General features: G+C 52.0%; 7 protein-coding genes across 7 annotated transcripts; 4 read left to right on the forward strand and 3 right to left on the reverse strand.

Moving 5' to 3' along the window:
• The first annotated feature begins 134 nt into the window (after window positions 1-134).
• Window positions 135-1249, forward strand: QBC33DRAFT_256397 (short-chain dehydrogenase). Its single transcript, XM_060423063.1, has 2 exons — window positions 135-288; window positions 357-1249. The coding sequence occupies exons 1-2, from the start codon at window positions 162-164 to the stop codon at window positions 1085-1087; spliced, it is 858 nt and encodes a 285-aa protein (XP_060278916.1). The 5' UTR covers window positions 135-161; the 3' UTR covers window positions 1088-1249.
• Window positions 1250-1639: 390 nt separating this feature from the next.
• QBC33DRAFT_551326 (uncharacterized protein) lies at window positions 1640-2730 on the reverse strand. The gene is made up of 3 exons (XM_060429164.1): window positions 2332-2730; window positions 1995-2277; window positions 1640-1935 (listed from the first exon to the last, which is right to left on the reverse strand). The coding sequence occupies exons 1-3, from the start codon at window positions 2576-2578 to the stop codon at window positions 1776-1778; spliced, it is 690 nt and encodes a 229-aa protein (XP_060278917.1). The 5' UTR covers window positions 2579-2730; the 3' UTR covers window positions 1640-1775.
• A 2212-nt stretch (window positions 2731-4942) lies between these two features.
• On the forward strand, window positions 4943-5200 carry QBC33DRAFT_460907 (uncharacterized protein; the record flags this gene model as incomplete). The annotated part of the gene is made up of 1 exon (XM_060425013.1): window positions 4943-5200. A coding segment is annotated over one exon (258 nt), but the record flags the coding sequence as incomplete, so codon positions are not given.
• A 1439-nt stretch (window positions 5201-6639) lies between these two features.
• Window positions 6640-7251, forward strand: QBC33DRAFT_551330 (uncharacterized protein). Its single transcript, XM_060429165.1, has one exon. The coding sequence runs from the start codon at window positions 6864-6866 to the stop codon at window positions 7077-7079; it is 216 nt and encodes a 71-aa protein (XP_060278919.1). The 5' UTR covers window positions 6640-6863; the 3' UTR covers window positions 7080-7251.
• Window positions 7252-9095, reverse strand: QBC33DRAFT_551331 (uncharacterized protein). The gene has a single exon (XM_060429166.1). The coding sequence runs from the start codon at window positions 8766-8768 to the stop codon at window positions 7707-7709; it is 1062 nt and encodes a 353-aa protein (XP_060278920.1). The 5' UTR covers window positions 8769-9095; the 3' UTR covers window positions 7252-7706.
• Window positions 9096-9478: 383 nt separating this feature from the next.
• On the forward strand, window positions 9479-11112 carry QBC33DRAFT_519287 (uncharacterized protein; the record flags this gene model as incomplete). The annotated part of the gene is made up of 6 exons (XM_060426284.1): window positions 9479-9508; window positions 9599-9860; window positions 9903-10137; window positions 10188-10279; window positions 10594-10728; window positions 10877-11112. The coding sequence occupies 6 exons, from the start codon at window positions 9479-9481 to the stop codon at window positions 11110-11112; spliced, it is 990 nt and encodes a 329-aa protein (XP_060278921.1).
• A 105-nt stretch (window positions 11113-11217) lies between these two features.
• QBC33DRAFT_480934 (sugar transporter) lies at window positions 11218-13169 on the reverse strand. Its single transcript, XM_060425342.1, has 3 exons — window positions 12955-13169; window positions 11751-12889; window positions 11218-11657 (listed from the first exon to the last, which is right to left on the reverse strand). Exons 1-3 carry the CDS (start codon window positions 13037-13039, stop codon window positions 11319-11321), a joined length of 1563 nt encoding a protein of 520 aa, XP_060278922.1. The 5' UTR covers window positions 13040-13169; the 3' UTR covers window positions 11218-11318.
• Between the last annotated feature and the right edge of the window lie 689 nt (window positions 13170-13858).

Consider the following 13858-nt stretch of genomic DNA (forward strand, 5'->3'; position numbering starts at 1 on the left):
TGGAAAAAAACCCCCGGGGGTGCAATCCCACTTTGAAAAACTTTTATATTACAAACACCATTTATTACCTTTTTACAGAATTTAACCGCCACAACATTTAATTCCCCCCCCCCCCCCCCCCCCCACCACCACCACACGTCCCCTTCTTTCACAAGCCAAAAATGTCCCAGTCAGACGGTGTTCCTCAGACGAACGGCGCAGCCACACACGGCAAGCCTGATTACTTGAACACTCTCCCCGGTGCCGACCATGAGTGGAAGATTACCCTTGAGGGAAAGGTTATTGCTAGTAAGTAAAAATGAAAAGGAGGGTTGATCGCTAGCCTCAATATCATCGCCTCTAACATTAGCCACAAGTCACCGGCGCCAACCAAGGTATCGGCCTTGGCATTGCCCAAGTCTGCCTCGCCAACGGTGCCGCCACCGTCTACAGTCTCGACATCAGCAAGCCCGGCGAGGACTTCGCCAGTCTGGAGAAGAAATACCCAGGGCGGTTTGAATACCTGACCGTGGATGTGACCGATGAGACAAGCGTGGCAGCCGCTCTCGACGCCATTGTTGCCTCCAAAGGTCGATTCGACGGCATGGTCGCCAACGCCGGGGCTACCAAGCACCAGCCGGCTCTGGAGTTCACCGGCGAGCAGGTAGAGAAGTTGTTCCGGCTAAACTTTATTGGGGCGTGGAACTGCGCAACGGCCGCGGCCAGAATGTTCATTAAGCTCGGGTGCAAGGGCAGCATCGTCTTCACCGCCAGCATGACCAGCTACCGGCCCAACCGGGCTGCGCCGTCCGCACCATACGGAGCTACTAAGGGCGCCGTCCGGAACATGACCCACACCCTAGCCATGGAGTGGGCTCAGTACGGCATCCGGGTGAACAGCATCTCGCCCGGCTTTGTGAAGACGGCCCTCACGTATTACGTCGAGACCGCCCCCGACTGGGACACCAAGATGAAGTACTATGGCGGCATGCCCCGGTTGGCGTTGCCACAGGAGTTGGGTGGCGCTTACGTCTATCTCCTCTCTGAGACGGCGACGTACACGACTGGTATTGATATTCCTATAGCGGGTATTGTTGGTGCTTGGTAGTTGTAGGGAGTTGTCTAGGTGGTCTAATTAGTTTAATTCGCGCTCAAATGGGTATTATCGTTATTTATATCACCACACAGACGGCGCAGGTCATCGCATTACAGCAATTTTAGCTTGGATTTATCTAGCACTGCAACTAGCAGGAAATGTCTTCCGAAGAATATCTGGTCTTGGGCCTGTTTGACTGTTGCTAACACTGCTAATATTCTCCACCGCGGTCTTCAAGACGACAATCCCCCGCGCATAGGGCTTTGCAAGAGAGAGACGGGGTAGAAATTGCGACGCGGATATTTTACGCTACGAATGGAAGCGTCTCCACTAGAGCTTGTGATGCGCTGGAATTGGCCAATATAGGAATAGAACCAACCTTTAGTGTCTCTTATCGCTCTCCTAGCGCAGCCGCCTGGGCGAGGACCTGGCTTCACCCCCGACTCGAGGGTGAGATTGAGCGCGAGACGAGGATGCAGGAATGAGAGGGAGAAGCACCGTGATCATGTATCGAGGTATCCATTAAGCTGTGAACTATCTTAAAGGTCATAATCCTCGATATACCAATATGTATCTGCACAGCTGCGGTGACTTAGAGCCCCGTCAACGCCTTGCCATCCTCTCGTAACCCTCTCTCCACGCCGCCGAGCGCGTGGTGACAGACTCTCAACACAACCGCTCCATCCGTCGCACGCGGCAACTAGAAGGGCTTGTATCCCACACCTTTGACAAATGTCTGCGACCAAGGCCCCTGTGATTTCCCCTCAGCGAGTTCTACATAGAATTTTGCGTGCGCTTCTCCGTCGATGCCAGTCCCAGCCGACGACCCATCAGCCTTCCGCTCGTCGCCATAATAGAACCTAACAATTGTCAAATCTCGTCGTTTGTGGGGAATCTTCTGAGACAGAAAATTGCATACTTGAATCCTCGGTCTTTGTATGCTGCCGCAGCAGACTGGATGATGTGCGCGGTGGCCGACTTGCCGACACCCAAGTCCAGAAGCGGCGCCATGGTAGTGGTATTCAGTATATTTCCGGTATAGATGAATGTCCTAGATGCAGAGTCGGGGAGCTGTTCGAAGCCGAGTGCTGCTTGCTGTGCTGCAACAAAGGCGCTGACAGTGTTGACGTTCAGATCCCGAGTGAAGTCTGCCAGAGGGAGCGAGAGCGGGTCATTTGGGGCATTCGGGGTTAGTGCGGCAGCTATCTAAAGCTTCAACAAAAAATTCGAACAAGTTACTCGGTAGTAGTTCTCACCATTGTAAACGACAACACTTGGCGGGACACCTAGCAGCGATTTGACTTTGGAAAATGCGCTGACAACAGCGTTTGGATCTGACAAGTCACCCGGGATGTTGACTTGGTCAGCAGTGTTGTCCGTGTGCTTGAGACTCCTGGCTGCCAGGGCAACCCTGTAACCCTTTGAAGCAAATGCTCGAGCTACATGATGGCCAATGTTGGACCCCGCGCCGAGTATGAGGACGACTGGAGATGTGCCAGGCATGATTTTGATTCCGAGGTAGATTTGGTAGAAATGAAGAACAGTGCCTGTAATTAGAGCAAGATGTCTCTTGTGCCCTTGCTATAATTATACCTGATCAGAAATGCATGCAATGAGTATCACGCAATGGGTTCGTGCCTGTGCGGAAATCCGACGATTTGAAATCAAGTATTATAAGTCCATACGTATTTGAAATCATGAGTTTGTAATCAATCATTGGACAGTGAGACACCTTTCCAAAGAGCGCCTCCATACCGACCCCCCCATTTACCCATCCCGACCCCCCCCCCCCACATAAATGACCTGGTATCGGCCTGCCCGCAAAATTTGTATGGGCGCAAGATTCGAAGGCCATTTTACAAGCAGCTACGTCACTAGCCAAAATGGCTACTGCTATAGACCTGTCAGACCTGTCAGCCAATAAAGCTATTTCTAGCCGCCTTTCTAGCCCTGATTTGGAAAACTATAGTATTGAGTGGGATAGAGAACCATGGCCTAGCCTTCCACCTGACAACCCTGCTGCCCAAGCCTTACTAAGTCAACAATTCCCTAACTTTGAGGCTCTTGCCTTTGCCTTAAGAGACTATTGTCAAGGCCATAGCTTTATAGTTGCAACCTGGCGGACCAAGAATAATAAAGCTAAGACAAAGGCTGTAAAGGCAATCCTAGTTTGTGACCAAACTACCTGTTACAAGCAAGAATCTACAGCAACTACAATAAAGACCTACACGACAAAGATAGCCAACTGCCTATTCGAATTGGTTACCTAGTCTCTTGCCGCCAACAAAGGCAAGTAGACCATGCAGTTTGGGAATAACGTCCATCGCAGCTATAGACCTTTATTGGCTTTAGTAGCCTATTGCAGCCTTTAAACCCTGACTTAAAAGCAGCTGCTTTATATTGGTTGCCTTTAGCTTGATTGCACAGTCTCTTCGCAGTCTATATTTGACTAGCTTCTTAGGCAGTGGCCTAGATTAAGCAACATGTATTGACTAAAAGACATGTACTAGCTATAGTATCAAATCACCTATGCAGACTAGAATAAACAAAGCCTAGTCTACTGTTTTTTGCAAACTCTGCAAGAATCTAAGGAGATATGGAATTGAAGGCTAGACTGAGACTCTTAAAGCAAAGAGCCTTGCTTTTAATAAGCTACCTAGACCTACTATAAGGAGGCTTGCGTGTAGATGCAGTCTTCCTACTGCCTCTAAATTGATGCCACCTACAAGACCAATTGCTACAAGATGCCACTAGTCTCTCTAGTTACACTGTCAAATAAGAAGACCTCTATCCCTGCTGCGTTTGCCTTGCTTAATAGCAAGCGGTTTAAGAGCTTCCAATGGTGTATAGAAAGCTTCTAGGCTTTCCAGGAGAAGGTCAATATTGATCCTCCTAAGATGGTAATCATAGACAAAGACAACCAACTTCAAGCGGCAATATAGGCAGTTTAGCCAAGTATATAGCTTTAACTTTGCGTCTTCTATATCAATAGCAATATAGTCTTGAATATCAAGCTAAAGTGAAAGAAGGCTGCAGTCAACCTAGCTGATTTGGATAGAGATAGTGGCAATGAAGACAATGGCAACAAAGACGACAGCAATGGAGAGACTTTGGAAAAGAGAGAGGCTGATTTGGATTAGCTTAAACGCGCCCACGTTAAGATCAAGGAGATGCAAAGCCACTCACTTAGCCTGCTTCCACTTCCACATACAGTATCAAAGAATCAAGCTAGCTTCTACCTTCTCTAGAGGCACTGAGGAGGAGAGACACAAAACCACCTACCTACCTACCTCTCAACGTAGTATACTGCTTCTGAGGCGTAGGCCCCAACGGCAGTAGCCACGTGATCGGCTGGCAGGCGGATGGAATCGTGCTTCTTCCTTACCTCTGGCGCACGTGACTGGTCAGGTGACCCTGATCAGCCCCGATGCGTCTCGCGGTAGTGCCCAAATCCAGTCGTGTAAGTAAGGTGGGAAAACGCCGGTGGCGTGATCAATTGAATTGAAGGCGTAAGGAAGGAATGGAATGCGGTAAATCAAGTATTATTGCGTAGAAAGCCTCGAAATAACTAAGGTGTAAAGAGTGCTGCTTGTAAATCCGTGTAAGTCTGCGTAATTGATGATGATCTTACAATTTGAGGCCCTGATCACGCTCTTATATGGAAGCGCAGAAAATCCGGTCCGAAGCTGACTCATCCTAGCCTGAAGCGGCCCGTGCCTTTTCCATTCACCACGTCAGCACGTAGTATATGGCAATACCAAGGAGGATTTTAAGCATGCCTAGGCACTGCTTCAGAAGGTCTTCAAAGATCAAGAGCCACTTCTACAATACGTGAGAACCAAGTAGTTGCCATTAAAGAAAGAGTAGGCATATTGCTTTACCCAATCTTACCGCAACTTTGGCTTTATTACTACCTCTCTGGCAAAGTCAAACAACAGCTTTTTGAAGACGTATAGCCTTTTGTTACAGTCTGACCTTCCCAAGGTTAAAGTAGCAACTGCGCGCCAGACGAGAGACAAGGCACAGCTATGCAAAGAGAAGATAATTGCAGCCTATACTATAATCTGGCAATTGTATGGAAGACGAGAGTGGCTAGGCAAATTGCCACTTACCGTTACATGGTAGTGCCTTTGTTAGTTGGAATCGCTCTATTTGAAAGCAGTAGACACGTTGCTATCACCTTGTTGGCTAGCTGGAAGACTACTTCCACTCTGTACAGGGAGTACGCGAAAGCAATATGGCCTACCTTGTGCCTATAAACTTCTAGATTTATACTATGAAGAAAGAGGACTTTAGAGAAGCAACGTGGATCCATTTTGGTGGATAATAACTAGGCAAGATGATATTGATCCCCTTCTTCAAGCACGTCGACTGCATATGGTAATACCAAAGGGAAGGCCGCAAGGAGAGGGACTATTCAGAAATAAAGCCCCTATTGCCTCACAGCCACAGGGCTCAACGCCAGGCGGTATACGCCACTCTGCACAAAGAAACTACTCTCAATTTAAGCTTGGCCCTACGCTAGATGATAAAGATTCCAGGGATTCCAGAGATGCCGAAAAGGAAAGGCACGAAGGTGGAAGGAAGAAGCAGAAGACTGCTATGCCTAACCCATGGCTAGGCAGGATCGAAAACGCTAGGCGTAAGGAGGTTCAGGAGGTTCAGGAGGTTCAGGAGGTAATCCACGTACAGGGCAACGAAAGACTAGACGACAAAGAAAGCCCTGAGTTTAGGGTGCTTTGCGAGCAGTATATTCAACAGGCACAGACAAGGCAGGCAGAAAAGGAGGTCTAGAGACAAGGTTGTGGCAGTCACGTGCATAGATCTAAACGTTCAACACTACTCAGATATAAAAGTTACTAGTTTTGGCTTTGCAAATAGCTTCATTTTTAATTTGTAGTCCTATTACTGCTTTTGCGATCATTGATTTTGTAAATGCCTTCGAATCTTGCGCCCATACAAATTTTGCGGGCGGGCTGATACCGGGTCATTTATGTGGGGGGGGGGGTTGGGATGGGTAAATGGGGGGGTCGGTATGGAGGCGCTCTTTCCAAATGACATCATTCTCCCGCGCTGACATGTTCGTCCAATATGCACTAAACTATGCAGTAAACTACCAAGGGATATATAGAAATATTACTAGAGATTGCAAGAGAAACGATTTACGCCATGAACAAAGAGTGCAACAGCGGCTGTGGCGTCAAGGTTACCCAAAGCCTGTGGCTCTGACCCGGTTCTTGGCCACATCCCGGGAAATTCAAGAAGGGAGATGGTGTCTTCCCCCGATTCCCCATTGGGTAGAGATATTGTGTCCAGGGCCCCTGACCTGCCAACTTGGGTCAGACGAGGTAATTTGGCTTCATGGATAGAGGACCTTCCAAGGAACCGGCCGTCTGCAAAAATAATAAAAGACCACCGTCGATCCACTGGGCAATTGTTTCGAATTATGTTCTTCCGCCACTAGTTTCCCTCTTCCTCCATGGCATGCATTTGCTGGCTCGACGGTCATTAGCCATTGTAGGCGGGTAGATAATCAATTAGACGAACGATCCACGCCGAAATTTGCTTTAATTAATTAATCTGTTGAACTTTGAACCCTCCCACAGCGCGGCATGAGATTGAAATGCAACGCAGGATGCTCTCCCGCCATCAATCAAACACATAGGATAGATTCGCACACACCTTGTGAAGTCTTATATAGGGCCACAACCTGCTTCGAGACGTGACGTCGTATCAATGTTCTACGGTCTATCGACTTCTCCCACGGCCCTCTCACGATATAATCACCATGCAGCTAAAGAATCTCATCGTCCACGTTGCCCTCATAGGGGCCTGCGTGGCAGCTCCAAGCCGTCAACAGAAGCGTGACGATGCAGACATCCTCGACGGCGTAATCTCCAATCTAACCGCGGTCCTGGACAAGCTCGACACCGAGATCAAGGCGAGCCGGGAGAACCCCCCCCTTTTCCTCGCTCGCATCCACCAACTAACAAAGCACGACTGAGAATCAAGGCCCTCACCAACACGACCGACACAATCCAATCCATCGCCTACGGCACATACGACATCTCGGCCGCCCTAACCTCCGCGAGCGCCTCCCTCGCCGCCCTCGCCGGGCCCCTCCCCGCATCCTCCCTGCTAGCGCGCGGCCCAGCGGCGTCCTCGCTGCGCGACGGCGCCAACGCCGTGCTGGCGGGTATTGCGGGGGCGCGACCCATCTTCGTCAAGCTCAACTACGTGCGCGACCTGGTGGAGGCGCTTGGGAGGATACGCAACGAGACGATCGCGCTGGGGGAGGTGGTGGTCGCGAAGGTGGTGCCTGCAGCGGTGGGTGGGGGGGAGGAGGGAAGCGGTGCGGGGGTTGCGGTGAGGGTGGAGGTGGAGGGCGTTGCCGCGGGGATTGAGGAGGCGATGGAGGTGATTACGGGAAATTTGACGCTTTGGGTGCCTTGTGACGAAGATGGGTTTGAGTTGTGCGGATTTAATTGAGAAAAATGGGGCGGACTCTAGAAGGTCCATTTATTAACAACATACGCACTCGGCCCCTCTGTGATGCGCCTGGTTGCCACGCAAGGACGTCCGTCGATGGACGACCTGCACAAGAAGCTGGGTAAGAGTCGTTGCCTTGTCCCTACACGCAACTAGCCTGTAGTACTAGAGGATGGGCTTCCGAACTAGTAGCACCCAGGCTAAGATAGCCGTTAAACTCCTGCAGAACTGTGGCCCCCAACCACGCGCATGAAAGATAGAGGGTGACAGGGTCGGTGGAGCAGATCACCGGGTACACACTGTGCTGCGCATTGAAGGCCTGGGTGTCGAAGTAGATGTAGCCGATCCCCCGGTCGCTCTCCTGTGCGTAGACATTGACGCCGCCGAAATTTGGGTTATCCGGGTTGAAGAGCTGGCCATCCGAGTCAATGACCAAGGTGGAGGCGCTGCTCTTGTCGGTGGTGAACACTGCCAGAGCCGAGCCGCCGTTAGACGTCAGCTTGATGTATTGCCCGTCGTAGGACCCGCCCACCACCTTCAGCGCGGGGCGGGAGCAGGCGGTCGGTGCTGGGTCGCTCAATTGGGTCGTCGTTGTGGTTGTCGTGGCCACGACTTCGGTCGTCACCGTTGAGAAAACGGTAAGCGTCTCTGTTGTCAGGATGGACCTCTCGACGCCAACGGTGTTCGTCACAACCTGGGTGAGGGTCTGGGTGATCGTAGCCGACGGGGTTGGGGCGGTGACGGTGTGCGGGAAGACGCCGATGCAGGAGCAGGCACTTGAGTACTGGCCGGGAGCTGTGCAGCCCGAGGCGTAGGCGGGAACTCCGCTTGTTGGGGATGCGGCGCGACGCAAGACAGTACTCATCACTTTCGTGACGGTGGTCGTGACAGTATCGGTCTCGGTGGTCAAGATGGTGGCCGTGACAGTGTCAGTCTCGGTAGCGGGGATGGTAATGACGATGGTGTCCGTGGTTGTGACATCCTCCGTCTGGGTGGCCTCTACTGTCTCGGTAAAGGTGACGGTGGCAGGAGTGACGGTGGTAGCAAGGTAAGACGAGCAGTCCTGACTCCCGTGCCTTGTGGTGAAGGCACTTGCAACTACCTGCCGATAGCAATTGTTGGCATTGCAGCGGTTGCAAGTGGCTGCCTCGGCGGCTTCGAAGCTAAGGAAGAGGCCCAAAAGGGGGAGGATGCAGGAACGCATTCTTGTGGAAAAGGGTTAATCAAACCGAGTTGGATCGAAAGAGTAAAACAAAGGAGCAATTAATTATTAGCTGGCATATGAGGCGAAAGACGCCGTCTAGTCTAAGACAAAAGACCGCTCAGGTTGGTTGCTGAAAATAGTTGGGAAGATGCAAAACGAGAAGCAACGAGAGGATTGAATTTTTACAAATTATGTACAAATTATGATTGACTCCATGGTCATCATTGCTGGTCCCAATATGGAAGCTTGTCTGTGCGGCTGACATTAGCGGAAACCCAGTTGGGTAAGGGCCGAACAAGCTATTGATAGCTAGGGAGTGCTGGTTATGGAGACAGACCAGGTGCCAAAGGAAACTATCGAGATCCAGACCACGAAATACGGATTTCAGCCAGGGCCACGCTCTAGGTCCCGCAATTGTCATGAATGCGCTAGGCTATATTTGGATCATTTTTCTGGATTACCCCATGCATCCAGAAGCTTGTTTGTTTTGGTTGCAGGTCTGCTAGGAGCTTCCTTTCAGGCCGACTTGCGCCAGTCTTTGAACTCGGAAAATGGAGACCCCATATCGAGAGTGGTTCCTGAATGGGTCAACTATGATTCATGAACTTGGAACTGGCGGGTACTTATACGCCACCCAGGCCAAAACAAGCTGAAGCAGCCCAACATTGAAGGATAACAATCCAAAGAGCGCGGACAAAAAAAGGCCCACGATGGCTACAGTCAGTGCATTCCTCTCTGATGTATGCCTCTCTAGCCAGGCGACCATGACCTTGTTTTCTGCCGCCACAGCGAATTTGAGGACATGAATGAATGGCCTTTTGATGAGTAAGGAACTCAAGTACCAATGCTGCCTTCGCCGGCCGTCCCGGAAATATTCATGGAAGGGGAGGCAGGCGTCGACCATCGAGGAGGACCATAGGCCATTTTTCAACTTGTACTTCTGGCGTCAACGTATACCCAGGACTCTATACTGGGGCCAGCAATTCGTTCGGATACATTCTCAACTGCGCACTCCACCACAACGGCCAGAGACCCATCCGCATATGTTGCCTGGATTGACCATGTGCGGCTCCATCGTCGAGCTTCTCGGTAGTAAGTCCAGCATCTCTACCCTAGGTTGTGTGATTAAGATAGACTCCAAGTTCTGTGCCATCACATCGATGCACGCATTCAGACAATTTGAGCCAATGAAGTTTCTTCATAGCGGGGAGATGTCGGACTACCGGTCAGTAGAGAGTTCTAGCGCGGGTACTTCCGCGGACGAGGCTGCGGAGCTTCCTGTCTGCGACGAGGAGTCTCTCTATGGCTCTGATACCGATCCTTCCGATGCAGTGCTTGAAGATGGCTACTATTTCATCGACGATGTCGAGTATGAAAGCCTAGCGAAGAAGATGAGGGGGAGCTAGATCTCATCGACAGCCGCTCAACCGGTACGAAGGGCTCCTATGGCGGAAAGATCAGCGGTCAAACAAGGGACGCCAAAGAGATGCTCGCATTATTCCCTATGCCTCGTGAGCTCGACGAATCTTGTGGACTGGCACTGGACTGGGCTCTCATCAAATTAGATGACCAAAAAGTCTGGCGCCACAATGCCTTCGTTGATCCCAGCGTCTCATCGAACCCCGTGTTTCTATCGGAAGTGGCTGAATCTCAACCAACCCGGTAGACGCCAGTTTTCACAATCACGGGTGAAACAACACCTCAAAGAGGGATGCTCCAACTAGAAGAGGCGTATAGGAAGGCCACCGCGGGGCTTGATGGAACCAACCCGATGCTCCTCGCTACCTCCAACTCCATTCATCCGATGCCACACCCGATATCTCAGACGATCAAAATCCTCCCTGCAATACGCTGTATGTGGGTAACTTGCCCATCGACACGTCCGAGGAAGAACTGAAGGCCATGTTTTCCAAGCAGAGAGGCTACATGCGTCTCTGCTTGCGCACTAAGCAGAATGGCCGTATGTGCTTCGTTGAATTTGGACGTCTCACATGCGACCAAGGCACTCTATGAGCTCCACGGACACATGCTGCACAACAGTGTGAAAGGAGGCATTTGATTGAGTTTCCCCAAGAATCCCCTCGGCGTTTGATCCATGCAAAACCCAGCCCAGAATAACACTGGTTCCATGGGCAGCGTTAACGTGATGGTTTGCTCCGGCCATGGCTTCACCACTACAAACGGCCCACCGCCCGGTCTCAGCGCTCCCCCAGGGCTTGGTCTCGGCGAGATGCCTTACGACACAAATTCGAATGGCGATCCGTATCTAACACCAAGATTCGCCAACGATACGAGCGGTGACTGGGGCTTCCACGGGGCTCTAGCGACTGGCGGCCCCAACTAGGTCTTAACTAACCAGCACGACATCTGGCTATCTATCCTAATCAGCTTGAGGAACCGTCCAGGGTCCATTCATCACGGCGCGAATCATTAATGTCAGTCTCATTCAGCTTTAGATATGCTATCGATAAAACAGGTGGGACGCGACGAGTGTTAATTAATTAGTCCCCCAGGGGTTTTCTCTGACGAGAAATTACACCAAATCCCTAATTACTTCTTGGCCTCCTCTGAGTGCCTCACAGCGGCCAGTTCGGTGTGCTCCAAGCCCCCGGTCTTTTGAAGAACGTATTCCACGTCAGCCCGGCGCTGCTCCTCGGTAACCTCGCCAAACAGGATGTCCATGTCTTCCAACGTGCGACCCTTGGTCTCTCTGAGGAAGAAGAAGACAAAGGTGCCCATGGCCATACAGAAGACGCCGAACATGATGAATGTCTTCCAGCCAATGTGGTGGATCGCCGCAGGCGTGACCTCGGTAATGACAAAGTTGAACAGCCATTGCGTGGTGGCAGCAAGGCCGACGCCATATTCGCGAAGGCGGGGCGGGAAGATCTAAGAGGTGAAGGGTCAGCGTAATGATACCAAGGTTCGGTAGAGGCTGACTGGGAACACCAAATCTGTCTAGGGGAAGTAAGGACAACTTACTTCGGAGACGTAAACCCAGGGCGTCGGGCCCCACGAGGCGGAGTAGCCGATGACGTAGAGGTAGATCATGGCGACCATGGCGATGGACGGCGGCATGACGGTGGAGGAGTCGGGGTTCGGAGGGTGAGTCGCGAGGACAGAGCCAATGATGAACATCATGCTGGCCATCCAGGCAGCACCTCCCAGCAGACTCTTCTTGCGGCCCCACCTGTCGATGCCGATGAGGAGGAAGATGCCAGTCGAGACGACCTTGACGGTGCCGTAAACGCCGGTGGCGAACAGGGACGAGTTGGTGCTGCTGACGCCGACCGTCTCGAAGATCTGGGGCGCATAGTAGCCGATGCTGTTGGTGCCCGAGAACTGCTGCCAGAACATGATGCAGAAGGCCAGGAAGAAGCGGTAGCGGTTGCCCTTTCGTAGACACTCCTTCCATGTGACGCCCTCGGTGGCTGCCAGTTCCTCCTCAGTGGCGGCCCTGATCTCGGCCATCTCCTTCTGTACCTCGGGGCTATCGGGGGCCTCGTTCCGCACCCATGACAGCGCGTCCAATGCCTCCTCGCTGCGATTCTTCTTCATCAGCCAGCGCGGGGATTCCTTGAGGAAGCATAGGCCGATAAGCATGAGCCCGCCGGGGATCATCTGGATCGCCACGGGGACCCGCCACTGCTTGGTGCTCTTGGGGATGTGCAGCGCCGCGCCGTAGTCGAGCCAGTACGCGAAGGTGCTTCCGATGACGAGGAACTCCTGGAACAGGCCAGAGACACGGCCGCGGATCTGCGGCGGGCAGTTCTCGCTGACAAACACGGGCGTGATGCTGGACATGCCTCCAACGCCGAGACCGGCAATGACACGGCCGGCGTAGATCTGGCCTATGTGGTGTGTCGAGGCGGTCTGTATGGCCGCACCAACGAGAAAGATGCTGACGAAGAACATGAGGGAGTAGCGTCGGCCGAATCGGTCGTTGACGAACGCCGCGGCGATAGCACCGAAGAAGCAACCGGCCGTAAGAAGGGACACGACATTGGAGGACACATGGGCATTCTTGCCAGAAGCGAAGCCGCCCTTGTCAGTTGGTAGGCCGAAGTCTTCCTTGAAACTATCGAGGGCGAGAACGCTCCCCATCACACCCGTGTCATAACCTGCGAGGGTCTTCGTGTAAGCAGCCTGGATGTAGACGAAGAAAAAGGGCCAACCATATACGTACCAAAGAGCAACGAGCCCATATAGGCCACGGATGTGAGCATATACACCCGGTAGTTCTTGAAGAACTTCGTCTTGACGGCCGCCATGCTGAGATGATGCCTTTCGTGGGACCCTAGGTTCTTGTTTGAGTTGACTGTGCTCGAGAGGGAGAAGAGAACACCGGTGATATGATAAACTAGAGTCTGAAAGTGAGAGAAGGGATTATTTCTCGTCGACTTATGGGTGGAAAACCACATGCAATATATCAAGAATTTCTTCCCCGGGTTCTGCCCTGAAATCTGGTCTGGTCGGGCCGAGCCCACCCCTTCATCCTCCCCACAGGGGCCCCAAAACGGGACAATGAGGGGGAATGTGGAGAAAACATGTATTGTAGGCAAGGATCGGCGTGGGTAGTGTGGTGCCGGATTACCAAGAATTGCACCAGCCTGACTCTCCAACCGCTAATGTGAGACGAATTACGGATTACTTCAAACAACCTCGTCCAAGATTTTTCAACGTTAGCTCCAATAGCCAGTGGGGTCATGTTGCCTCGAACTTCCAATTTTGCAACCCCCTCCATCCCCAATTTTTCAGAGCTAAGGTTTAGAAGCTGCTCACTAAGGAGGGACGGGGGGCTAACTTCAACCCGATTCGCCTGCTTTGGTAGCCGGCATCCAGCACCGGCACCCAGAACCGCCATTCGGCACATGCGGCACCGGCATTCGCACCGGCGCTTGGCACCCGGCATTCACACCGGGGCCGCCCCACGGTATGATACTTACGCCTAACCTAGAGTTAGAGTCGTGGGGGTGCTTTTGGTTTCATAGCTCTAGACTTGGCTAGCCTTGATCACGGATTTCCTGCGCATCCATCCCATGCAATATACATAATCGCATCAGCTTCAGTCATGTACATACAATACAATG

The sequence above is a fragment of the Phialemonium atrogriseum genome (genome assembly GCF_030411735.1).
Source record: "Phialemonium atrogriseum strain 8032-3 unplaced genomic scaffold QBC33scaffold_38, whole genome shotgun sequence".
Classification (NCBI taxonomy): Eukaryota; Fungi; Ascomycota; class Sordariomycetes; order Cephalothecales; family Cephalothecaceae; genus Phialemonium; species Phialemonium atrogriseum.

Bases quoted from the DNA above. Each gene is read 5' to 3' on its own strand.
- QBC33DRAFT_256397 (XM_060423063.1), top strand. From the start codon at position 162: ATGTCCCAGTCAGACGGTGTTCCTCAGACGAACGGCGCAGCCACACAC. The intron at 289-356 runs GTAAGTAAAAAT...ATTAGCCACAAG, and splicing joins TGAGGGAAAGGTTATTGCTA to TCACCGGCGCCAACCAAGGT.
- QBC33DRAFT_551326 (XM_060429164.1), bottom strand. From the start codon at position 2,578: ATGCCTGGCACATCTCCAGTCGTCCTCATACTCGGCGCGGGGTCCAAC. The intron at 2,278-2,331 runs GTGAGAACTACT...AGCTTTAGATAG, and splicing joins AAGTGTTGTCGTTTACAATG to CTGCCGCACTAACCCCGAAT. The intron at 1,936-1,994 runs GTATGCAATTTT...GACAATTGTTAG, and splicing joins TACAAAGACCGAGGATTCAA to GTTCTATTATGGCGACGAGC.
- QBC33DRAFT_551330 (XM_060429165.1), top strand. From the start codon at position 6,864: ATGCAGCTAAAGAATCTCATCGTCCACGTTGCCCTCATAGGGGCCTGC.
- QBC33DRAFT_551331 (XM_060429166.1), bottom strand. From the start codon at position 8,768: ATGCGTTCCTGCATCCTCCCCCTTTTGGGCCTCTTCCTTAGCTTCGAA.
- QBC33DRAFT_480934 (XM_060425342.1), bottom strand. From the start codon at position 13,039: ATGGCGGCCGTCAAGACGAAGTTCTTCAAGAACTACCGGGTGTATATG. The intron at 12,890-12,954 runs GTACGTATATGG...AGACCCTCGCAG, and splicing joins TATGGGCTCGTTGCTCTTTG to GTTATGACACGGGTGTGATG. The intron at 11,658-11,750 runs GTAAGTTGTCCT...TTCACCTCTTAG, and splicing joins CCTGGGTTTACGTCTCCGAA to ATCTTCCCGCCCCGCCTTCG.